Below are 25314 nucleotides of genomic sequence, written 5' to 3' on the forward strand. Positions count from 1 at the left end.
ATATGGTGACCATAACCCAGTGAGCTGAATCGTCACCACTTTGTCCCAGTGTCTGCCTTGAGGAATCTGGAATTAAGACACAGACCAAGTATTGAACCTACCAACTCCACTGTGGGATACAGGCTTTTGATGCTGCAGTTTCTTTTCTCTTTTTAAAAAGATTTATTTATTTATTTAATCAAAGGCAGTTTACGGAGAGAAGGAGAGACAGAGAAAAGACATCTTCCATTCCAAAATGTTTGCCATAGTCAAAGCTGATTTGATCCAAAGCCAGGAGTCAGGATTTCCTTCCAGTTCTCCCACATGGATGCAGGTGTCCAAGGACCCCGGGCGTCTTGTGCTGATTTCCTAGGCCATAAGCAGGGAGTTGAATCAGGAATGTAGAAATCAGATCTCAGACTGGAACCCATACGTAATGCTGGTATTGCAGGCAGAAGCTTAACTTATCATGCCATGGCACTGGCCCCAAGGGATATAGGCTTCTTAACCATAGGTTATATGTTTACTGCCCCTGATAAAGTATTTTTCTAATAAATATTTTCATTGTTTTAGCTTGTAATACTTTAACACTTATTGGAAGGATGACCTAAGGTACCTTTTCTGGTATTTGTATAATCTGGTCAGATAATAAACAGCAACTCCACTGAAATGGAAATAAACTACTGGTGACTTTTTAAAAAAAATGAATTTATAAATGTCTATATGTGTGTGTGTATGTGTGTAATGAACGTTAGACTTATAGAGAGACGGAGAGGGGAGAGAAAGAGACCTTACGTCTACTGGTTTACTCCTCAAATGGCCACAACAGCTGGAGCTGATCCAATCCCAAAGCCAGAAGGCAAGAACTCCACGGGGATCTCCCGTCTGGGTGGCAGAGGCCCAAGTACTTGTATCATCTTCTTCTGGTGTTCATATGAAACACTGGCGTTAGACGTGATGGCTTAACCAATTGCACTGGAATGCTGGGCCCCGGTGAAATTTTTTCTTTATTAAACATTATGGATTTGGAAGCAGAGCTGGAGAGAAGGAAAGAGAGAGAAAGTGAGCTAGGTTTTGATTTGATTGATTTTTCTTCATGTATATTCTGTTTCATTGATTTCTGCTTGTATTTCTATTATTTCCTTCCTTCACATTTTATCGTACTTAATTGCTTTTCCTTTCCCTAGTATCTTGTTAAAACTGCAGCTTTCATTATTTTTTGGAAACTTTTATTCCAATATAAGTATTCTTCTTTAACTGACAGTGAATTCAAGGTAGTTTTTTGTTGTTGTGGGAGTTTTTATGGTCTGAAAATCTTTTTACTGTCCCCCTAGAAAGAGAATTCACTCTTCACAGAATCCACTTTTTCTTTATGGATAGATACTCTTAAGCTGCCTTTCCTGTGAAAGTAGCTTTTGGTGGGGAGTTCCATCCTTGTTTCCTTGCTCCTTCCCTCTTTCTATCCCTCGCTCCCTTCTTTTTACACACACACACACAAACTTTTATGTATATTCTTTTTTTTTTAAGTTCTTATCTACCCACCAGTATGGCAAGGGGTTTCTATGATGCATTGCTTCTTTATCTTCAATTCTCTTTACTTTTGATGTACATTATTTTATTTCTTTGCCTAAACTTGTTTTCTTTGTAATTATTCCAGTTATTCTCCTAGCTATTATATCTGTTATTTCTTATTTTCCATTAATTCTGGATAGTTCTCCTCTGATACTGGTCACACACCTCCATTTGCAGGAGGGTAGTTGCACATGTGATCATTGAATGTTGCTTTTCAGCCTCACTTGTCTTTCTGTTGCAGTTCATGTAATCTTCCATGTATGTTGTCCATCTTCTGAACTAGTTCCTTTAATATATTAATCACATTTTATGTAAAGATCTTATCTAGCATTTCCAACATTTTGGGTTGTTTTAGGATTCCATTGTATTACTTACTTTTATTCCTGTACAATGAGTCATTTGCCAGTGTTTTCTTGCTGATTTTTGTTTTTTTTTTTTTTTTGCATGTTGTATTTTTTTATTAGAAATAGAGTATCTTGTGTAAGCAGCAACAGAGACTAAGTTAAGCAGTATTTATCTTTAGAAATGAGTTTATCTTATCTCTCTTCAAGCTGTCAGCATGCATGAGGACTTGAGCCCATCCCTTCTCCTCACTTGTGACTGGTTTGAGTTTCACTGTTACAGCTATCTTGCTTGAGTGGGAAGGCCAACCTCTCACATGTTGGCTTTGTAAGTTTGAACCCCACAGAGCCTCCAAAGCCTATCCGTGAGTTCCCCTGCCCTCTCCCCCCACAGCAGCCAATCACATTTTTCCATAAGACCTTCTGCAAGAACCCGGGGCACCTTACTCTCCTGTTACTTCTAAATCACACTTGCACAGCTCCTCCTGGTACATTCTATTCCTGAGCACAGGTCTCATGTGGCCCTGCATGGAGGTCACTGTCCTCTTCCCCCAGACTGCATACCTGTCGCCTATCAGCTGCCAATATGGTCTCAGGTTTGGTATCAGGTACCATGTGTTATACATGTTGTGTGTTCAGCCATCTTGTACTACTGTGGGGCAATGGATCCCTCCCTGCCTTGTGGGTGAACAGGAGGTGGTTGTGCAACCACAGATTTCAAATTCTCACCTGTAAAGTGTGCTGTTGGCACCACAGTATGTCCTGTAATGCAGAGAAGCTCTCACAGAGCTCTTGGCTCCAGAGCCAGTTTTTGCCTGCCAGCTCAGCTCCAGCTATACTGATGCTTTGTCATACCTTCTCGATTCCTGCTTAATTCAGTTCTGAATTTAGGTCCTAGAGACCTGGAAGAAGCTCCTGGCTCCTTGCTTCAGATCAGATCAGCTCTGACCATTGCAGTCATTTGGGAAGAGAACCAGTGGATAGAAGATCTTTCTGTCTCTCCTCTTCTGTAAATGTGACCTGCCTTTCCAATATAATAAATAAGTATTTTGGAAAAAAAAAATTTATCACAGTATATTAGAGAACCTCCAGGAGGGCCAGGAATCCTGGCTTAGGTGCTGTAAAGTGAAGCTAAGAATCTGGCCTCATCCTTTGCTGACACTGTTTTAGCAGAAACCCTTCCAACAGTGTTTATTGCCTGTCCCAGCAATTTTGCTTGGTTCCTGCTCTCCCTTGACTCTTGTTGATCAGTGCCACATTTCTTAGGTGTAAGAATCTGTACTGCTGCCTATTGTTTAGTATTAGCTGGACTACTAAGGTTACAGTTGAAAGAGGCCGTCTTGGAGCTGACACTGTGATGTATCAGGCTAAGCCTCTGCTTGTGGTGCCAGTAACCTATATCGCCTCTGGCTCTGTCTGTTTTTCCTTTTCTCTCTATAACCCCACCTTTTGGATAAAAGTAAATATTCAAAATAAAAAGTAAAAGAAGCCATTTCTGCACTCCCAGTGGTAAATTGGATGTTCACTTTAATATTTTGTCCTTCATAGGGTCTCTGTTCTTTCTTGTGCTTCAAAGCTGCTTCTGCTTGGGGTTGAACTGCTTCGATAGCATTATTTTGATTGATCCCAAAATATCATGCAAAGCCATCCATTGCATTTGCATTTTTTCCTTGTCAATGAATTTGCTTCAAGGAATTCCCCTAAAGCCAGGAGTTGAGGGTTGAGGGAGAAATGGTACTGCAACAATAGCTGCCTAGAACTTTTAACTTCTGTCTTTTTGATCTATCTCTTTTTGCTAAGAGAGTGGCTTGTGAGACACAACTGATTAACACCCTTTGGACTGGATAAAATATGATTCTCGATGAAGTTCATTTTACATGATTTCAACCTTTCTCAGGCTTACCAATAAACACCACTTGTAGTGCCAGTTTCTTTTAAAAGAATAATATATGTTGAAAGCTCTTAGCTTGTTTATAAACCTTGGAAGTCCACCCCGTGACTGTCCTGTGAGAGTCACTGAAGGCTCCTTATACTGTCTTTCATATAGGTTAAACTTTGTTAGCTGAACAAGTTGAATTTGAAAAATTTGTTTTAGCTATAGGTCATATCATGTGCCTATGAACTGATCTTGTAAGATGACTACCTATGATTCCACTGTAGGAGTTATTGCACAATTAAGCATAAAGTAGTTAACTTGCTCTAAAATTTATTTGTTTCCCCCCCTTCAGACCAGACGGGTGAATTAAATAGGGAAGGTGATAGGAATGACATGGATGTTCATGTGGATCACAAGCAGACCTCTGGCTACAATGAAAACACTGTTTTAATGCCCTAGTTCTTAACACTGCATGAGGTCAAATTTAGTGGAAGTCACAAGGCTGAATCACTGTGCAAATGTCTGCAATGGTTAAAGATTGTGTTACAGGTCATTTATATCATCATGCTGCTTTATCTCGTTTCATTTGCCTCTTGGATAACTGACAAATCTCCCTTTACTGAAAGTTTAGGTGTTTACTCTCTACACAACAAAATAGGTTTGTAAAAGAAGAGAAAAATATACTGGAGACCAAGTGACACCCTGGTATCTTTGAAAGTAAAAGTAATGCAGACTAAGGCAATTTAATTATCATTTCTAAAGCTGTGCTATAACCTTACCTGTAGGAAATATCATCGGTCATAAAGATTATGATTTTTAATCAAATGGGAAGTGAAAAGTACAGCTAGAGACTCTTTTTTTTAAAAAAAAGGATTTATTTATTTTTGTTGCAAAGTCAGGTATACAGAGAGGAGAGACAGAGGAAGATCTTCTGTTTGATGATTCACTCTCCAAGTGACTGCATGGCCAGAGCTGAGCCGATTTGAAGTCAGGAGCCAGGAGCCTCCTCCAGGTCTCCCACTTGGGTGCAGGGTCCCAAGTCCTTGGGCCGTCCTCAACTGCTTTCCCAGGTCACAAGCAGGCAGCTAGATGGGAAGCAGGACTGCCCAGATTGGCACTGGGCCCAAAACTCCTCTGAATATATCTTACTTGGGATATCTCACGAAGAATTAGTTTGTTTTCTCAAGTGCTTCTTCCAGATGGATACTTGCTTTATTATTTGAAAGCAGTTTTAAATGAAGCACTTCCTACAGCAGCCTATTTACATTATCATGTTACATGTTTTTCTTTTCCAGCTTCCTTGGAAGTCACTGACTAGCATCATTGAGTATTATTACATGTGGAAGACTACTGACAGATACGTGCAACAGGTGATTTTTTTCCCACATTGTTACTAGTATGATTTCATTACCATGAACTTTCTGTTTCTGTTTTAGTACTTCTTAACAGAGCACTAATTTTATTGATTTATTTTTCATTGTAGAGTTACTTTCTTTTGATGATATTTACATAGTTGAGAAGGGTGTGTGTCCATGTGGACCACTTATTATGGTGTGAAAGTCAAGGAATAGGGGAAAGTGGATGAGACAACTGCTTCCAGTCTTCCTTTCTGTTATTCTTGTATCTGGGGGAAGAGGATATGGTCGTTCCCAGCAACCTAACTGCACCAGTACCAGAGGATGTGGGATGTCACCCTAGGGTCCCTGTTGTGGAACATGTTCTGAGAGTGCTGCTTAAATGGTTTCGATGATTCTGAAATGCTGTTGATTTCATTGCTCCAAGGTTGAGGAAATCCCTCAAAGGTCAATTGGCTGACAGAGTCCACCTCAGAGTCTCCACTTGTCCAAATACATGCTGTCAGACACTTGGCCAAGAGAGTTATCCATTTTATTCTGCCCTCTATAGTATTAGATGTCCTCTGCAGGCCTCAGTGAGCTGTCGTGTGTCCTGTGTGCATCTGGGCAAGCTGTCCACAGCACAGGCTTTAGCAGCTGAGGAGGCCCAGTTCTGACATGCATTCCACAATCAGACCACAAATCCTGTGATATTCCTGTGGTTGGGGTTTTGGAATCCAGCAGTTCAGTTTGGAGGAATCCCCAAAGAAACCAGTACTGGATCCGGCTCAGTGCTTGACCCACAACAGCCTACAAACTGGTGATTGCAGTTGCCCAGTTAGTTCGGTCTCATCTCATACACAAACCAGTGGATGCTATAGTCCAGCCCAATCCTGCCCACCACACACTCAGGCCTCATGCACACCAACAAGAACTGCAGCCTGGTCAGAGGTACACCCAATAACTCCCTCTAGGCTTGCCCCAACTCCCAGTTCCTGTGCATGCTGATATGTGCAGCAGGCTGGTCCAGTCCATCCTGCTTCCTCAGCTCTCATAGATATCCTTGGGTCCTGCAACCTAGCTCAGCCTAACCAACCCCACCATCCATCCACCTTACAGTGGTAGTTGCTACCTACTGCCTGTCTAGCCAGGCTCCAGCCCTGGTTTTCATGCTTACTGGTGGGAGCTACATCTCAGTGTCCTTACTAGGACTACTCCCAGCCCTGAATCTTGCACTTTCCAGATGGTACTGTGATCCAGACTGACAGGACCTGCCCCCAGTCTCAGCATTTGCCAGCTGCTGCTGAGGCAAAGCCTGAGCAGCCTGCACTTATTCAGGCTCATGCATGCACCAGTGGATACAGTTGCTTAGCCTGGCTCTCCTCACCCCACAGCCCCTCTACAGGGCTCACACCTCCCTCCATGAGCTTATGTGTGCTAGTGAGTGCTGCGGCCCAGTCTCACACAGCCTGCCTCATCTCGGCATTTGCCAGCAGGTGCTACAGTTTGGCTCGGCCCAACCTTCCTCTAGTTCCAACTCATGCTGGTGGGTGCTACAGCCTAGCCCAACCTGGACAGCCCCTAGCTGGGCACTAATATAAACTGGCTGGTGTTCAGCCCAACTTGGCCTGTCCTGCACCCCATCCTGATTCTCAGGTCAGCCAGTGGGTGCTGTAAACTGACCCAGCTTGGTCTGTCCTACTGAACTAATTTTAAATGTTTTATTTGCTTTATCTTTCAAGACTTTTTTGACGCTAACCTGATTTTGTATTTTTTAAATATCATTTTTAGGACTATCATCTTAATATATATATATATCTTTGACTTCAGCATTCATTGTGGCAGGTAGTTGAGGATGTCAGGGAAGGATATAGGTTCCTTGCATGTGACTGTTGTATCCCTCTGTGAGTGTTGGTGAGAAATACCAACTGTGCAACATCAGCACGAGCTTCTGGAACAAGTCATTTTTATCAGATTTGAACATTTAGATCACTGCTGTCAAGAATATAATTTTAGATAAATGATCTTCTGAAATTTTCTTTCATAGCATTTGTGTTGCTTATATCCCCTACATCTTTGACGTTAGCCATTGTAGTGTTGTTAGTTTCATTTTTTTTCATGATATACATATGATTGTTCTCAAATTTTCTGTAAAAGCAGAGAATCATTTGATTTTTTCAAACCTTCCTAAATGTTCTAAATTCGTGTGACTGTCTGTTACTTTGAATACTATTGACTCTGAGGGGAGAGATACAGTTTTCTAAAATAAAACGCCATTTTAGTCAGTGCTTGTTTTACATCCTTACCTTGGTCATGTGTTGTAACTCACAAAGTCAGAGGCAAATGTTTTAACACGAACATTTTTTCTAATTATGAGGTTACACAGTGTCAAATATTGGAAGCTTTGAAAAGAATTTTAAGGATCACTTTTGTATAGTGAGTTTTTGAAGTTATGAATAATAAACAAATAGCCTGGACCTATTGAAAAATTCCCAGTGTCAGTGCATACAAGTTAAAAAAAATTCTTATTTCAGACAACTTACATAGAAATGAAAACCTGAAAGCCTGTATTACTGAAATCAAAAGCATCTGTACATGTGTTGGAGATGATGGCCTCAAGTGTTTGATGACAGTATTCCCGACAATGTCATACAAGTTGTCCCCCTAAGTGGTTTTGTTTCCACTCATTGGATAAATGAAAGATAGCCCTATATTGTCATTTGTCTTACTTTTGGACATCAGCTGTGTGTTGTTTGCCTTTCCTGTTTGCGTTTGCTGTTGTGTTGATTGGTGTCTGGATTCAATTAAATAATCTCCTTCCCATTCTTTTTCCTGCATTTGGTTCCTAATTAGTTCCAGTAAAATCTTAAGTGAGTTTAGCCAAGATCTAAAGTTTGCTGCATCTCTCTCAGCATTTGAAGATAGATGTGTATTTAGTTCTACTTAAAATAACCACAAATTCTTCTCCTGATTGGATTTTTGGATGTAATCATTCTTCTAAAAGCAAAGATTTTTTTTTTTTCTCTACCAGAAAGGCAAGTAAGAAATGAAGAAGAATCTACATTTGAAAAGTAAAAATATGACTTTAAAAGCCCTGTTTATTCACTCATGAAGGAACTGGGAATGGAGCTGTTCATTGTGCTATTTGAAAAATCTGTGTCTAAATATTAATACTTTAGTTTGTCTCAGAATTCAGCAACTTTCCTTACTGCAGCTCAAGAATATGCATATAAAAGAGAGCTTGTCTTGAAATGGCAATTTTTGAGTTATGCTGTAATGTTTCTTCTCTTGTGTATTTTTAAAGATAATGAAGTGGTAATAATTGTTAGGCACTACATATAAAATATTTTACCCATCTTTTGAATCAGAAACGTCTGAAAGCAGCAGAGGCTGAGAGTAAGCTGAAACAAGTCTACATCCCAACTTAGTAAGTAACAGCAATCTTTTGAAAATATTTTTCATGATCCTCATTCTGTCATTACAAGATATGTCTTTTTCTAAGTGTCAGCTAATCTTGAATTTCTTTGTGTATGTCATTTCTTCTATAAAGCATGTGACTCACTTTGTAATTCATTACTACAAATTTGAAAGAAAAAGGAGCAAGTGAGAGAAATTGCAAGTTAATTAAGAACTACTGGAAGAATACCACAAGAGCTGCAGGGAAAGTTTCAGAAACCAACTTATGAAAGTTTACACCGTTTGAAGCAGATGTGTTTTAGAAATCCTGGGTCTTTGAAACCTCAAAAGCATGTTTTTCTTCTTGTTTCAATACCATTTGGATATTTATAATAAAATTCATTGGGCACACAAAATTAACAACTTATAACAGCCTGCTGCAGATATATTTAAGTTTGAGTCCAAGCTGCATTTGCCTTGGGCAGGACCAGACAAAATGATTTTGTGAGCCTCCTGAAGCCTGCTGGCTGAATGAATGAGCTTTGTTGGACATCATGCATTTCCTTATTAAGTTTGCTGTTTATGTGATAGAGGATTTTACGTAGTTTTCTTGGATCTAGTACCAATCAAAACGTAGATTTCAATAATTTCAGGTGTAGCATTCTGTCATTATCCTATGAGTTTAGAAACTATGGTCATATTCTATGTTTTTCATTTCCTATGTTTTAAATGATCTCTTCAGGTTTTAAATATTGATTATTCAAGAATAATTAGTTTATTGAGTACCATAACTATAGTGCTATCCTAAATTTTTGGGGGGGATTAAAATGACATTTATCACAAGTTTTCCTATGCTCCTGCAAGATTTTTCCCATTCTTTGAGCTATGTACAGTTTTTTTTATACCTAGCCATTTTTCAGTAGATACATATCTTTTTTTTATGTATTGGAGACCTCCTGGGCAGTGACTTAGTATCTTTTATATTAAACTTTTACCTCATACAGCAAGCTATTGTTTAATTTTTATAGTATGCAATTTACAGGGTCCATCATTTTAACTTAAAATTGTGATATTCCATCCTCAGATTTCTTTTAAGAGTAACTCCCTCCACAAATACAGTTGCAGCTTTTGTGTTCTAGAGTTTTAAAAGCAAACATGCCAGCTTTCTTATATATCACAGTGTTGCTAACATCAAAAGAAAATTCATGTCACGAGTTTTAACCAAAGTTATCCAGATCAGCGTTTCTGGTCTGCTGTGCATTGATCTGGCATTCTTGCTTTAAGTCAGGGAACTGTGGGCCAATTCTAATGCCTGTTTCTGCAAATAAAGTTTTAGTGAGATGTGGCCAGCATGGTCACTCATTTGTATATTCACTATTTTTGCTTTTGTATACAGTGACAGAAATTATATTACTTGCAAACCTATAACATTTAGTATTTTCCTTTGCAGAAAAAAATTTTCAAGTGAATGGTTTTAGGCATCAAGATTATAGAAGAACACTTCAAAAAGCTTATGAAAAATTGAATAAAAAGTTCATTTTAGTACAAAATATTTTTGAAGTCCATGCATAGTTTTTATATGGCATTTTCCATGAACTTTTAAAAATTAGTTTATTTTTTTGAAAGGCAGAGTTAGAGAGAAGAACACACACACACACACACACACACACGGAGATATCTGCAAACTGCTGGTTCACTCCCGAAGTAGCTACAATGGCCATGACTGGGCCAGGCGGAAGCCAGGAGCCAGGAACTTCATCCAGGTCTCCCATGTGAGTGAAGGGGTACATATATTTGGACTGTCTTTCACTGCTTTCTAGAGACATCAGCAGAGAGCTGGATCAGAAATAGAACATCCAAGACTTGAACCTGTATCGATGTGGAATGTGGGCATCACAGATGGCTGCTTCAGCTACCATACCACAATGCTGGATCCCCCACCATGAACTTTAAAAAAAAAAAAAAGATGTATTTATTTACTTGAAAGCCATAGCAAAGAGAAAGAGTACTGTTTCACTCCCCACATAGATGAAATGGCTGGGATTGACCCAGGCCGAAGTCAGAAGTCAGAAGCCTCCTCTGGCTCACCCACATTTGTGTAGATGCTCAAGCATTTGAGCCATCCTCTGCTGCTTTCCTGAGTACATTAGCAAGGAGCTAGATAGGAAGTGGAGATGCCAAGATTTGAACTGGCACCTATATGGGGTGCCAGCCTTTAGGCAGTAGTTTTGCCCTATATGTTATAATTTTGCAAACCCTTCCCTCCAGCACTTTTAAGATCTTTGTGTATGTATGAATAGTAATAAGGAGGATACAGAAAGAGATCAAGTATATGAAGTTGTAGACTCGGTTGTATAGATGAGGGAGTCACTGCTTAAAAGAAATGGTGGTTTCATATGATGTGTCCTTAAAAGACATCTTTATGTTCATTTCCCAGAGACAGATTGCCACAATGATATCATTTTTCCTGTGAGGATTAATCTGTGGGTCCTTGGTTTTTTAGAGCATTTTCTGCGATCCACATGTTCTTACACAGCCTTGGCACGCGTTCCTTTTATGATTCTTAAAATCAGTGGTTTATCCAGTCAAGTAGCATTCAAAAAATTTGTGTTGACTGTCATTCTTTTTTCAGGCAGTTCAACTGTAAATTTGCATGAGCTGTTTCAGCACATATATTTAGCCCTGCGTTAAATGTCAGAAGTTTTCTCATTTCTGGGAATCCTCTGCCTAGTCATTTGAATTCAAAGGACAGTTACCTGTCTCACTTAAAAGTGCATTTTTAAGACAAATTTGCCTTCAGAATATATTGGTAATACAATAGGTGAATAAATAATAACCCTGTTTTATACAGTCAAGACTTCAATGTCCAGAGGTTAAGTGATTCCTTTGTGTGATTGTTTTGTGTCTATGTGCCTGTTGGGGGTTATCTTCTGACTGTTGCAATAATGATGCCAAAAAGAACAAACTTAGGTAGAACTGGAGAGAGGCAAGTCCTTGGGTCCACTCTTCTGGGGACTTCATGTAGCTTGGTGGGTGTGACTTCTCATTCTGGAGCCTGGCAGAATGGCTCAGTTGGCTAATCCTTGCCCTTCAAGCATTGAGATCCCATATGGGCACCAGTCCATGTTCTGGTTGCCCCACTTCTCATATAATTTCCTGCTTGTGGCCTGGGAAAGCAGAGGAGGAAGGCCCTGAGCCTTGGGACCCTGCACCTGTATTGGAGACTTGGAAGAATCTCCTGGAAGAAGTTTCAGGTCAGCTACTTTAGGAGTGAACCAGCAGATGGAAGATCTTACTCTCTCCTTTTCTCTGCAAATCTCCCATTCCAATAAAAATAAATAAATCCTTAAAAAAAAAGAATGTAGTCTGCATGTAGGACATAGTCTACATTTAGCCATTCAGTATGTATTCCTAATAAATCATTGCTAGTTAGATTTGCTTTTTTATTTTTTTTTTGTTTAAACAAAACAATACATGTCTAGCAAATAGGCATGAATAACCCTTTAGAAAGAAAGCTACATTGGTTCCAAGAATGTTCAAAGAATGTTGTTTATCTGGCATTGAATAAATGTATGTTAAGTGAATTCTTAGTTTATTGAAGACATTTGATGTGCAATTTTGCAATATTCTTGTGTGTGGTTTTTAAGCAGAGATGTTAACCTGTGATAGATTGGACCAGTTAGCCAATTTATGTTTGCCCAGTAAGTACCAAGATAGTTTAGACTGGGGCAGACGTTTGGCACAGTGGATAAAACACCACTTTGGATGTCAGTCTCATATTGGTATGCCTGGTTTGAATCTCTCCTCTGCATTTTTAAAATATTTCTTTTCTGGAAAGGCAGTTAAGATTTACAGAGAGGAGAGACAGAAAGATCTGTCCACTGGTTTGCTCCCCAAGTGGCTGCAGTGGCAAAAGCTGAGCTGATCTGAAGCCAGGAGCCTGAAGCTTCTTCTGGGTTTCCCACATGGGTGAAGGGGCGTTGGGCTCTGGGCCATCCTCTATTGATTTCCCAGGCCACAAGCAGGGAGCTAGATGGGAAGTGGTGCTGCTGGGGCATCCATACGGGATCCCAGTGCATGCAAGGCAAGGATTTAGCCACTGAATCCTTGTGCTGGGCCCTCAAAAATTGTTTTTTGCGTAAGCGGCTGAGTTTTACATGGCTTTTTTTTTTTTTTTTTTTAATCAAGATGAATGCTTTGGGTCAATGTGAGTACCTTGCTTGTACTAGTCTTTTTATTCAGACATTTTGAAGAGTTCATAATTATGATAAATCAGAAATGACATGTAGAGCTTTTTTGCCTTGTTTATCCAAATCATTTTTATCACTTCACTTTACATTTCATTGGAAGCAGCAAACCAAATCCCAACCAAATATCCACCAGCAATGGCAAGCCTGGGCCTGTGAATGGAGCAGTGGGGACCACATTCCAGCCTCAGAATCCCCTCCTAGGGCGAGCCTGTGAGAGCTGCTTTGGTAAGTGTTTTCCTCCAGGCCTCTCTGGAGGAGATGGGGTGGGAGTTTTGAGTAGCTTTTCTGCAATGAACATATGCCCTTCCTCACCTTCTCTCTGGACAGCAGGCAGTAGTTAGATGCTTACTGCGTCCACACCTTAGCTAGACTTTAGGGTCCCCATGATTGCTTCTCCACATCCCTAGGTTGTGTTTTCTTTATAGTTCAAAATTATGCCAGCTTTACCCACATCATAATAAACCAGATCATCTTCTAATTTTTCTCAGTATACTTTGAAAGATTAAAGGCAACGTGTAAGATTGTAGGGAAGACCTACATGTAAGACACATTGCTATTTATAACCCTCAGACCAGCTCCCTGCGGGCACTGATTTGGAACACATTATTTTGTGGTACTTGCTTTTGGCCCCAGGGCCCTGTAGTTTGATTGTGGCACAATAAGATGGTGTTCTATTATACTTGCCTGGTTGTTAAACAGAGTTGGGCAGATTAGTATTTAGTAGGTGATCTACTCTATACATTTATTTACAATCTCAAACATCAGTATGATCTCTTCACAAAAAATTTTTTTTAATTTTTGATGTTTACCTAGTTGGGAAAGATGCTTGCCCATGTGGACCACTGATTAGAGTCAGAAGGGTTGAAGAATAGGGGAAAGTAGGGAGACCATTGTTTTCAATTTTCTTTTTACTCTTCATGTATCTGGGGGAATGGGAAAGAAGCCACACTTAGCATCTTAACTGCATTAGTACCTGAGTCTGGGGAAGGGTTGTCTGCTGTCATGCCAGGGTTCCCAGTATGGAGCATGCTCCAAGCATTCTGCTTAAGTGGTTTTGATAGTTCTGAAATGCTGTTGATTTTGTTGCTGCAAGAATGAGGAAATTCTTCCAAGGTCCGTTGGCTGACATAGTTCACCTTTACAGTCTCTATTCACCCAGAAGCTTGCTGTCAAAGCTTAGCTGGGAGAGTTGTCCAGTATATTCTGCCCTCCATGCTCTGCTGTGGTACTAGATGTCCTCTGCAGGCCCCACAGTATAATCTCTTGATGGGACATCAATTACATTATGATTTATGTGTTTTTCTAATCAAGAGTTACCAAGTGTGGGAGAGACAGAGAAAGATCTTCCATCCACTGGTTCACATCCCAATTGGCTAGAACAGCTGGAGCTAAGCTAGTCCAAAGCCATGAGTCTGGAGCTTCTTCTGGGTCTCTTACGTGGATAGAGGGCTCAAGTACTCAGGCCATCCTCCACTGCTTTCCCAGAAACATTAGCAGGGAACTAGATTGGAAGTAGAGCTGCTGAGACTCAAACTGGCACCCACATAGGATGCTAACATTGGCAGGAGACAGCTTTACAACTCTACCACAACACCCGCCCCCAAGTAGTGTCATTTTTAATGTGTTTATGAGCAGTATGGTATTTTAATTTCTTATTTGAGATCCATATGTTAGTAGTAAATATCATAAGCTGTACACTAATGTAGATTAGAAAATTTATGTTCATTTAAGAATTTTAATGATAAGAATTTGGTATTTTCTACTTATTAAATCATTGAGTTATTTGTAGGCAAAGACATTTATTAATGCATACAAAATGACTTTTCGAAGTCAGTGTTTGGGGCTGTTGCCATGGCTATATGGACTAATCTCCCACCTGCAAGTACCAGCATCCCATATGAGCACTGATTCATGTCCTGGATGCATCGCTTCCCTTCCAGCTCCCTGCTTAGGATCTAGGAAGGCAGCGGAGGATAGTCCAAGTTGTTGGGACCTTGTACTCTTGTGGGAGACGTGGAGGAAGCTCCTGACTCCTGGCTTTGGATCGGCTCAGCTCTGGCCATTGTGGCCATTTGGGGAGTAAGCCAGTGGATGGAATGTCTTTCTCTCTGTCTCTCCTTCTCTTCATAAATGTGATCCTGCCTTTGCAATAAAATAAATAGATATTTTTAAGAATAATAATAATAGTTAAAAGATGGGTGTTTAGCCTAGCAGCTGAGATATCAATGAAGATGTCTGCTGGGTTCAATGACCAGTTCTAGCCCCTGACATGAGCTTCCTGCTACCGCCTCCTCTGGGAAGCAGCTATGATGGCACAAGTGATTGGGTTCCTGTCACTCTTGTGGAAGGTCTGGATGGGGTCCTGGGGTCAGAGCTGGGCTTGCCACTTGTGATAACAACAGATAGGAACTCTTACTCTTTTGCTTTTACTATCTGTCTCTCTTCCTCAAATAAGTAAGATATGGATTTTTGTGTTTCTTAATTATGGCCTGTCATTAGTGTCAGTTAAATTTTATATTTAAATATAAGTGAAATTTCATATTTTGAATCCAAATACATCCATGGCTTAATTTGTAGGATCTGAAAAATGTTTTGTTTAAAAAGAATCAACTTGGCTATTTGTTTTGAATTATTAGAGGGAAGGCTTCTATGCTTCTATTTGTAAAGATCCCCCCAAAAATAACAGCGAATACACCATAATATTCTGAATAGAGTAAAAGGCAACCTGAATGTAATTCACTGTTTTCTTTTTTGCTGTTGAATTGGGAGGTGTTGGTTGGCATCTTAATATACACCATTTGAACATTATGGCCTGAAGAAAATAACTTATTACAGATCAGAGAAGAGTATTCAAGGCAGATTTGTAGCACTAGAAACATTTTTATGCTCCACTTGGAGTAACTGTTTCAACATCAATGTTTTCTATCTTAAACTTCAGATCCATTCTGGATGTGAATATTTAAATATGTTACATAGCTGTGATTTAATCTGCAAGATAAAATTATTACAGAATAGCAATGTTAGTCAGCCATGTGAAAAGTCAACATATTTGGGTCTTTAATTTACATTTTTTAAAAAGATATATTTATTTTTATTGGAAAGTTAGATATATACAGAGAGGAGAAGAGAGAGAAGATCCTCCGTCTGATGATTCACTCCCCAAGCGATCGCAACAGCCAAGAACTGAGCCAATCTGAAGCCAGAAGCCAGGAGCTTCTACCGGGTTTCCCACGTGGGTGCAAGGTCCCAAGGTTCTGGGCCATCCTCGACTGCTTTCCTAGGCCACAAGCGGGGAGCTCCACTTCCCTAAGTGGAGCTGCCGGGATTAGAACCGGCACCTATATGGGATCCCACTTTAACCACTATGCTATTGTGCCCGGTCCAGGTCTTTAATTTACATTTTTCCACAAGCTGTATATGCTTACTTGATAGGGATTTGTAGTTTTTGAAAAAGATTCTGTTTTTAGAAGAAAACTGTAAAATAAAATATTTAATTGATTAAAATAAAGGATTAGAAAATAGAGTCTATTTCTGTTAGATTCCTAACCTTTTCAGTGAAGATTGGAAAACCTTAAATACTGTAAATCATCCAAGGATAGGTAGTTTCTGAACCATGTTCTTAGGAACTGTGACTTACTCCCATACCAAGATAAACTTTAAACTGCTGGGACCTGGGAGCAGATTCTGGAAGGGGCTTGTAGGCTCACCTCTGTGGGACTGCATCCCTGCTGGTTTACACAGAGAGCTAGGGGATGTGATAGGCTGAGCCAGGCTGGACCCCACAACTCACCTGACTGAATAGGTTGGACAGTTCTCCTGGCCAAACTTTGCAGCGTGCTCCTCTGTCTGTGGATATACTAGGGTTAGCTTTGTCAGCCAATACACCTTGCTTGGAAAGATTTTCTCAACACTGGAGCAATGAAACTAACAACCTCTCAAAGCCATCTAAACCACTCAAGCAATACCCTGGGACCACTCTTCCCCTAGTGGGGTCTGTAAGATCATCAAATGACTATCTCCATCCCCAGGTGCTGATGTTGTTTGACAGCCAAGAAGCAACCCTCCTCCCCCGCCCCTGTCTCCTCCTCTTCAAACACAGGACAAATCAAAAGACTGAAACATTTGTCCCACCCACCTTCCTTCTTACTTGACCCTCCCACCCTAATTGGAGGCATACATGGGCATGCATTCCTGTTAACTATGGAAATAATATTAAAAGTAAAATAAAAATTTTTTTAAAAGAAACTGATTTAGGGTTTAAGCATAAATAATAAAAATACTATCTTTATGAGAAATGTGCATCAAAGGTATTTTGAATTAGTGAAACAAAAACTTGCTCAGTATTAAAATACTGAGGATGCTTCTCCAAATAGTCTCTGTTAATACTTATCACAGACACTTGATACATGGTTTAATGGAAAATACATGTATATGTTCTACTTTTATGTTTGGCTTATCAGAGAAAGAAAAGTTATGCTACACACTTAAAGATGCTTTGGGACATTTTTGAAGTATTTGATAATATTTGTTTTAATGTTACAAATTACATGGCAATCTATTTTTTTTTCTTATTTTTCTCTCATCTTTAGCTACACAATCTCACCAGTGGTACTCCTGGGGCCCACCTAATATGCAGTGTAGATTATGTGCAACTTGTTGGCTTTATTGGAAAAAATACGGAGGCTTGAAAATGCCCACCCAGTCAGAAGAAGAAAAGTTATCTCCCAGCCCAACCTCAGAGGTAACATGAGCAGTAGTCTTTTCTGGTGTTGAAAATGTCTTGTTATTCAGAGATTAGAAAACCAAAGTATAAAGATGATGTCAGAGTGAGCAAAACTAGTTTTATAACTAACATAGTACCTCTATATTCAGGGTTGTTGTGGAAGGAGAAAATGGAAAAGCAGGTTTTTTCCTCCCAGGTGTTCAAAAGAATGATCATAATGCAATTACTCAGACAAAGGGGTACTATAAGTGGGAGGTGTTAGCACAACCAGAGTTGACAAATTAAATGTTTGTTACCTTCAGGTACTGTTAAACATGTTCTTACATAAAGTAACAAATGTAAATTAAGCATTGTCTTCTTCCTCAGGCTATTGTGGAAGAACAGTAAGATACAGACAATAGTTGATATATGATTTTGGTAAAAATTCTCCCGGATTGAAGCTGTTTAAACCCCTTTGTCTACCAGAGGGCGACAATTATTTCCCAATACTCACAGGGTCTCAGGACTCCTTGACCTAGAAAACAAACCAAAAGGAAGGCAGTTCCCTCACCAGTTTCTTACTATGTTAGTGTGATTTGGAGTTGCTCCGTAGAAGCACAGGTTACACCTCCAGTTGCATTCCCTTCTCACCTTCTTCCCAAGGAGCACACTCTGCTCTCTCTGTTGGGAGTAGAGTAGTAAGGGTGGAAGATTTAAAACCCGTGCTGTGTTCTGAGCATGATGCAAGTAGTAACAACTTTGACATGCTCTGTTTGTTAATGTTTGTTGATCTCTGACTTTGCAGGACGCCCGGGTCAGAAGTCACATGTCCCGCCAGGCCATGCAAGGGATGCCAGTCCGAAACACTGGCAGTCCAAAGTCTGCAGTGAAGACGCGTCAAGCTTTCTTCCTTCATACTACATATTTCACAAAATTTGCACGTCAGGTCTGCAAAAACACTCTCCGGTTGCGGCAGGCAGCAAGACGGCCATTTGTTGCTATTAATTATGCTGCCATTAGGGCAGAATGTAAGACGTTTTTAAATTCTTAACCTTACTTGTTGTGCTTCTGACCATCTTCTTTCACTCTTTTCTCTGTGTTTTTTTCCCCCCTTTTGGTTTGTTTGTTTGCAATAAACATAAGTTCCTGTGTACAGCCTTTTATTTGTTTTTTTTTTTAACATTGTTTTTGTCTGTTGCCATTTGTATCATGCCAACCTGAAAGAAAAAAAAAATCACAATTTCTATAAATATTTATCAAACAAATAGTGGTGCACAGTAAAAGGGTGGTTGGAGGTGATCCTGTCCCTGGAGTTTTGTAATGGAATTGCTTAAAGAGCCCTGCTTGAAACATTTTTGCCTGTTCATGGTGTCTCAACAGAACCCCTAAGGATGGTGTTGCAATGAAATTCTGTATGATGCAACACAGGTCAGACTTACTTGGATTCATTGAGTTTAAATAAAATTTACCAGTACACTAATTAGAAATTGTATGTCTTAGTAAACCTCTCATTTTCACATGACCCTTTTATTGTCATACAACAGAAGAGATTCACAGTACACTGCATAGCACATTTCTTTATTAGAGGGTTTAGGAAATGACAAAAATTTTGAAATCATTTTGGGTGATTTTTCTGAAAGTACACATTAGGTTATTACAAGCCATCATGTGAATTTGTGGTCAAGCAGTCTATTTGTGTTATTTGTTTTCCATTTCATAATCACATATATATCACTACATAACATTGCATGACATCACTTATTTTCAACAATTTCAGTCGTATGCTTCCTTTTATTAGAACACAGGCCGTATTAACCAGTGAACTGTTGATTTTACTGTTAAAGCCATGTATCTGCAATATGTACATAATTTGTGTGTTTACTCTGGAGTCATACTCTGGCTAATATATTAGAGCCATGCAGTTCTTCCCCTCAGGAATCAGAAAGCTTGCTGTCTGCATAGACAGGAAATCTTAAAGGCAGTCAGATGCTGTTTCTTTACTTTTCTTTTTGTAAGTTGCTCCACTTTGATTCATAAAAGGAGTGATGACTGAGAATACATTATTTTTGGTTTTCGGTTTTTCGCAAAGGTAATTTTGAACAGAATAGTCAAAAGGCTTTGCAACTCACAAGTAAAAGCTCAGTAATAGAGGAAAAGTGCTTTGTGAAAAGAATAGTGAAACTGGTAGCAATATCAGATTCCCACAGAGGAGAAATGGAATGTTAGATTCAGGGATATTTGAGAATTTAGTTTTTAACTCGAGGTTCTTGTACTAGCATTTCCGACTAAGTGTTCTTAGCTTATCTCCTTACCCATTTTGAGGAACTGGGAATAAACATGTTCAACCAAATTGTTGCTTTAAAACACATATATTTTAATGTGATTTCTTAACTAAAAAGAACAATAAAACATTTGAGGAAGAAAATTAAAAAATTCCTGCATTGAAATTGACCTGGAGCCAGTGTCATCTTTGTTCCTAGGAATGGAAAAGAAACCGTCACCACCCACCTTAATTGGCTGCTGAGGAACCTTTGTCTCCTGTTGATTTTCAGTTAATTTGCATGTCGTCTTTATTTTGACTCTTCTTCAACAAAGTGCGTTTTTCTGTCACTTCATTCTAATTTTTTTCCTTAATTGAAGGTCATGTGCTTTAAAAAAAAGTCAAGATTAGATTACCTGTATTTTATTTCTATAAGCATATAGAAAAGAATATTTATTGTGATGAGATTAAAAGAGCATATGTTATTATGTATGTATCTTCAGGGGTTACAGAGAATCAGATTGTTATAATAATTAATGCTACCCTAATAGCTAAAATGACAATGTTTCAGTTGCATCCAGTCATTGTTTTTTAGTCAACTAATTAATCTTTTTCCTAGTGTCTGAGTCTGATCCCATCTTTACTCTTACGCAAATTGTTACCTGTTTGTCAGGTCTCTTAATCCTGGCTTGTTACGGAGACTAGATTTTAAGGTTGTCCCCAGGCAACCATGCATGTCATCCACCGGCCACACATAGGTAGTTTTGTTTTTGCTTTCCAGAAGATTTTTGCTTGGTTTTCCCAAGGGCAATGATGACAACCCCCACCTAATACCCCAATAAAATTAACATACCTCTAAATCCTTTGGAAATTTGTTATTCTAAAAATATTGATAGGTTAACAGTTATAATTAATACATATTTTGAATAACATTATGCTGAGGAAGAAATGAGTTTTTCTTGTGAGCACACTGAAAGGTGACCCCTTCCATGACTTGGAGTGGCAGCAGTATGGCGCCCAGTGACACAGGCAGACTTCATGAAGTAAAGACTACCTAAGGGTGTGGAAATAGCAAGCTAGGGAGACAGACTCAAATAACTGAGAGAAGCATTGGTCCCAACTATTCATCCTTGATTTATGAAGTAGTTCCTGTTGAGAGGAAACTTTTTGGATTGGGCATAACATTCTTTGGCCTTTATGTTCATCCAGAAGTATTTTGAAAGACTTGGTAAAAAGAAGAGTCTTTGCAAGAAGTTAAGAAGGCGATGAGATTTGTTAATATTTAAAAATTTTCCTTTTGAGTCATGAAAATGTTTCCTGTTTATAACTTAAAAGGAAGTAAATAGTATGACCAATATATGTTTAAAATTTGACAAGTCTATCTATCTGAATGTATGTAATTTTAAAACCAATTTCCCCAAATATCCATTTAGATTTAAATAATGTGCCCTTATATGTATATATATATAGGTTCATGCCAAAAATTACTACCCCCCAATAAAATGCCCAGGCCTGTTCTGCCATGTGTACAGTGCTTATAAAAATGCCTTGGTGGGCCAAAACACAAAACATTACATAAAGTCAAGTACTGTGTTGCTGACAAGACTTGGAGCCCAAATAGCACAACATCTAACCACATTAAGTTTAGGCGTTCTATCTCTTCCTCATGCTCCCCCCACCCCACCAGCAGTAAAGCAGTAAAGCTATACCACGACAACAGTGTCTTTTCTCACTGCCATGAGCTAGGATCTCAGACTTCCTATAGGACTCTGTCAAGAATGAACAAATTCAAATACCTGATGAGCACAAAGTATGATTTTACATTTGTCAGAGACTGAAGTTAATTTAATTGTATTAGAAGGATCGTATTTGATAGACATTCATAGAAGCAGTTAATAGGAAAAGGTTGCCCTGGCAGTTTGCACAGATGAGCAGGTCTCAGAGCTAACACCAGACTCCAGCAGCCTCTGTATTCCCCTGTATGCAGTTATCTGAAAGTTACCAAAGGCCAGTTTTCTGTTTGAAGATGTTAGTACAGATTTGAGAGAATCCCAGGACCCCCAATTCATGAGAATTTTGTTGAATATTTTAAGTGTGTGTCTAGTGATTTCTCATTGAAAGTGGTGAATAATTGTAATGTAATTTGCTAAAATTTTAAGCCTTAAAGATTAGAACAGTTTTGGTTTATTTTGGTATTTTTGTTAATTTACTTACAGTGACATTTTATTTCTAAATAGATACTTTAAATGTGCTTAAAGGTGTAAAAGTGGTTACATATCACCTTTCCTATTCCTGACTTACCCATTTCAGAAGTAGCCAAAATTATTGTCTTAAGTATCCATGATTAATGTGTGCATTTGTAAGGATCTAGGAAGATATATTCTTATGTTTTGTGAAGATTTTAGCATTCTGTATACATTGTTCTATCCCATGATTTAACCTCCCTATTTAATTTTTAGGTTATTTTCAATGATAAATAATGTTGCAACAAACATGCAAATGTCGTTTTGCACTGTCTGCAAAATTTCTGGGATAGCTGGGTCAAGGCACATGTGTTTGAATTTCTGCTGCCATTCCTCAGTTGTCCTCAGGGAAACTGCAGTTCATGTCCAGTGAATGCCCACTTCTCTCAGACCTTGTCACCTGTTAGACCAGTGACACATAGTTAGTTTGCATTTATTGTTTTGAGTGAGATAGAAACCTTTGCTTATATTTGAAAGTAATTTTTATTTCCCTTTCTATTAACTGTTGAATTTTTAACATCTTAGTGGATTTTTTGTTGTTTTGAGAGGCAGAGTTCTCTCCCTAAATGCCAGGATGTTACTGGGAACTAAGAACTCAGACCACACCTCCCAGCTATGGCAGGGGCCCAAGTGCTTGAGCCACAACCTGCCGTATCCAGGGTCACATCAGCAGGTGTGAAGTCAGAGTGAAGTCAGGGCTCTAACACAGGCACTCCTACAGGGACGCCCTGGCAGTTCAGGTGACATCTTGATCTCTGCACCAGACACCCTTTTTGAATGAAGTTAGCTCTTTAACTGTGATATGCAATGCAGATATTCCCCGTGTTTTGTATTTCTCTTTGCTTATAGTACATTTAAAAGAACCAGGCAAGTTCTTTTTAAAAAGGATTTTTTTTTTTTTTAATTTGGAAGACAGAGTTAGAGAGAGAGGTCTTCCATATGATGTTTCATTCCTCAAATGGTTGCAATTGCTGTGGCTGGGCCAGGCCAAAGACAGGAACCTGGAACTCCATCCAGAGTTTTCATGTGGTTGGCAGAGGCCCAAGCACTTGGGCCATCTGCTGCGTTCTTAAGTGCTTTAGCAGAGAGCCGGATCAGAAGTGAAACAGCAGAGATGCTAACTATTGCACATGTGGGATGCTAAAAATGCAGGTAGTGGCTTTACCCACTACTATACTACACTGGCCCTGCAGTTTAAAACAAAAGTTTATCCTTATCAAAAAAAAAAAAAAATTATGGCCTCTGGGTTTTGTGTCTTGTCTAGAAATGCTTTTAGAGTTCTACAAGCAAATTGTACTGATGGTGTTTTTTTTTTTGGCAGGGGTTTTGAAAGCCATGTATTTTAAATGAGTTTTAATTCAATGGATATATTTTGCAATTTTTCTGTTTCAACCATACTCCCAGTATTTCTAAAATTTGCGGGAAAAAAGTAAATATGAGTTGAAAAATTAAAAAAGACTTATCTTCCATGTTTACCTCAAGCAGGCAGGGCTTATTCCTACAGAAGCCAAAGAACTGTGTCTGCCCAACCGGGACTCAGGTTGGATGCTGATGTTCCCTCTCTTCCTTCTGGTTCTTCAGGCTTTTCTCTGGTCACTGCCTTCATCTCTGCACTCTGTTGGCATGTCTTTCTGCAAGATGAGCACGTTGAGTGATTAGAGAGCAAGGACTGACAGGTGGCACCCCATGCCAGAGGGTATTGAATATGGCCCAGATCATCCTGTGAATGATGGCTGTTGTCTCAGGGAGTGGCTGCAGTTCTTCTAGAGTTAAATGTGATTGTAATCTTAGCACCTTTCTCTCTAATCTCTTCCTAGTTGAGACATAATTCTTGCCACCAACTTTAAAATGTCATGAATATTAGCAGATGATGGATCTCGCTGAGGAGTTCTGATCTTAGCTCAGAGGTGCCTTGTAATGTGAATCTTGACTTGAACATCTGATCGTTAATCCCACTGATTTAATGAAAATTAGGAGCAAAATGAGTATAGGCTAAAATGAAAAATCTCTAAAAGATATTACGTTGATGATCTCTTCAGTGGATTTGTTCTTATCGAAGTAGTGGTTGTATCCCTCAGTGTCCGTAAGTTGCAGCCGTGGTAGCTGTTTGCCATTGGACCTCACACACTGAAGTCAAGAGCCACGTTAACCTTATTCCTAGGAATATAGCTTTTGCCATTGTCTTAGACATTAAGAAAACAACCAAGATAATTCACTCAAGCTTTGTTACTAGAAAAGTAAAATGCTGTCTAGTCCTTATCCAATCAGAACTTAAATTTTAGGTGAGATAGTAGTATGAAGAAGGAATTATATGGTAATAACTCAAGGATTTGATAAGTGTTTGTTCCTTGCGTGTTTGGGTTGCTTCCTGATGATCATTTTTTATTACTTCTCCGAAGGATGCTTCTGGTATTTCTGCCCCTGTCTTTGCTGTTGTTCAATAGCAGGTGAAAAATATCATAAACAATGTTTTTCCCAAAGAAAAGTTATTAAAAAGGAGAATAAGAAATCAGATTATTTGTCATTTTTAGTGGCTACATAATTAACCAATAATGGGGGTACATAGATTATTGTTGCTTGTGTGTTCTCTTTTTTTAAGTATGATTTTCTCACCTAATAGTATTGAGGAAAGAATTTTTCTTGGTATAAAAAAGGTCTAGAATTTATACAAAAGGTTGTATTTTAAATTATTTGAAGTTCTACATTAAATTTTACATTTTAACACCATTAGCAGATTGCTCTGAGTGTCAGAAAATTTCCTGCATTCATGTCTAGAAATGCAAAAGGTAAAATTCTCTGGTAGAATAAAAATCTCACAGGTAAAGAAAAAGCATAAACATGGTAGAGTCATATCAGCTAAAGCTACCCTTTAAGCTTCAAGACAGTATCTACAAATTAAAGGAATATTTCAATGCCCAATATTTTTTGTTTTGTCTCTTCAAACTTTTTATAATACAGCTATTTGGGGTGAGAGACAGCCATGTTCCACATCTACTCTTCCATCTGAAGAATTAATTAAAAGTGTTTGCATTGTCTATTTTCTCTGTCTGACTTGTCTCATGATAAACTGAGGAATGTGACAGAAATATTTATGATCTAATATCTGTTCTCAGAGTATTTTGCCCTTTTAATTGTTGAATGAAATATTATGCATACAGGTATCCTTTAAAACTTCAGCATTTATGATGTCTTAGTAGTCTATAAGGGATGGAAAACCAGTATGAAAGCCAAATGGCGTTTTGTAAGGTTCTCTTCTAACGGGTATTGCCAAAATACGTTGCAACTTCTCTTTCCATCCTTGTCAGAGGTTACTGAGAATGTTGGCTTTGTCAGCTGTCCTTATCACCCAAGCCAGATGAAT

General features: G+C 38.9%; 1 protein-coding gene across 5 annotated transcripts in view; it reads left to right on the top strand.

The window, feature by feature from the left end:
- MTA3 (metastasis associated 1 family member 3) overlaps nt 1-25314 on the top strand; it is a 157544-nt gene that overhangs the window by 113321 nt on the left and 18909 nt on the right. For 3 of the 5 annotated variants that reach the window (XM_040993158.1, XM_040993157.1, XM_040993160.1), the window contains 5 exons: nt 5064-5138; nt 8471-8529; nt 12852-12973; nt 17338-17489; nt 18256-18478. In XM_040993158.1, the coding sequence (XP_040849092.1) occupies nt 5064-5138; nt 8471-8529; nt 12852-12973; nt 17338-17489; nt 18256-18478 (631 nt within the window). Of the gene's footprint in view, nt 1-5063; nt 5139-8470; nt 8530-12848; nt 12974-17337; nt 17490-18255; nt 18479-25314 lie in introns of all 5 variants that reach the window. The other 2 variants (XM_040993156.1, XM_040993159.1) reach the window with 1 other exon arrangement.

Source organism: Ochotona curzoniae, unplaced genomic scaffold (genome assembly GCF_017591425.1).
Source record: "Ochotona curzoniae isolate NIBS_2020 unplaced genomic scaffold, NIBS_Ocur_1.0 contig_883, whole genome shotgun sequence".
NCBI lineage: Eukaryota > Metazoa > Chordata > Mammalia > Lagomorpha > Ochotonidae > Ochotona > Ochotona curzoniae.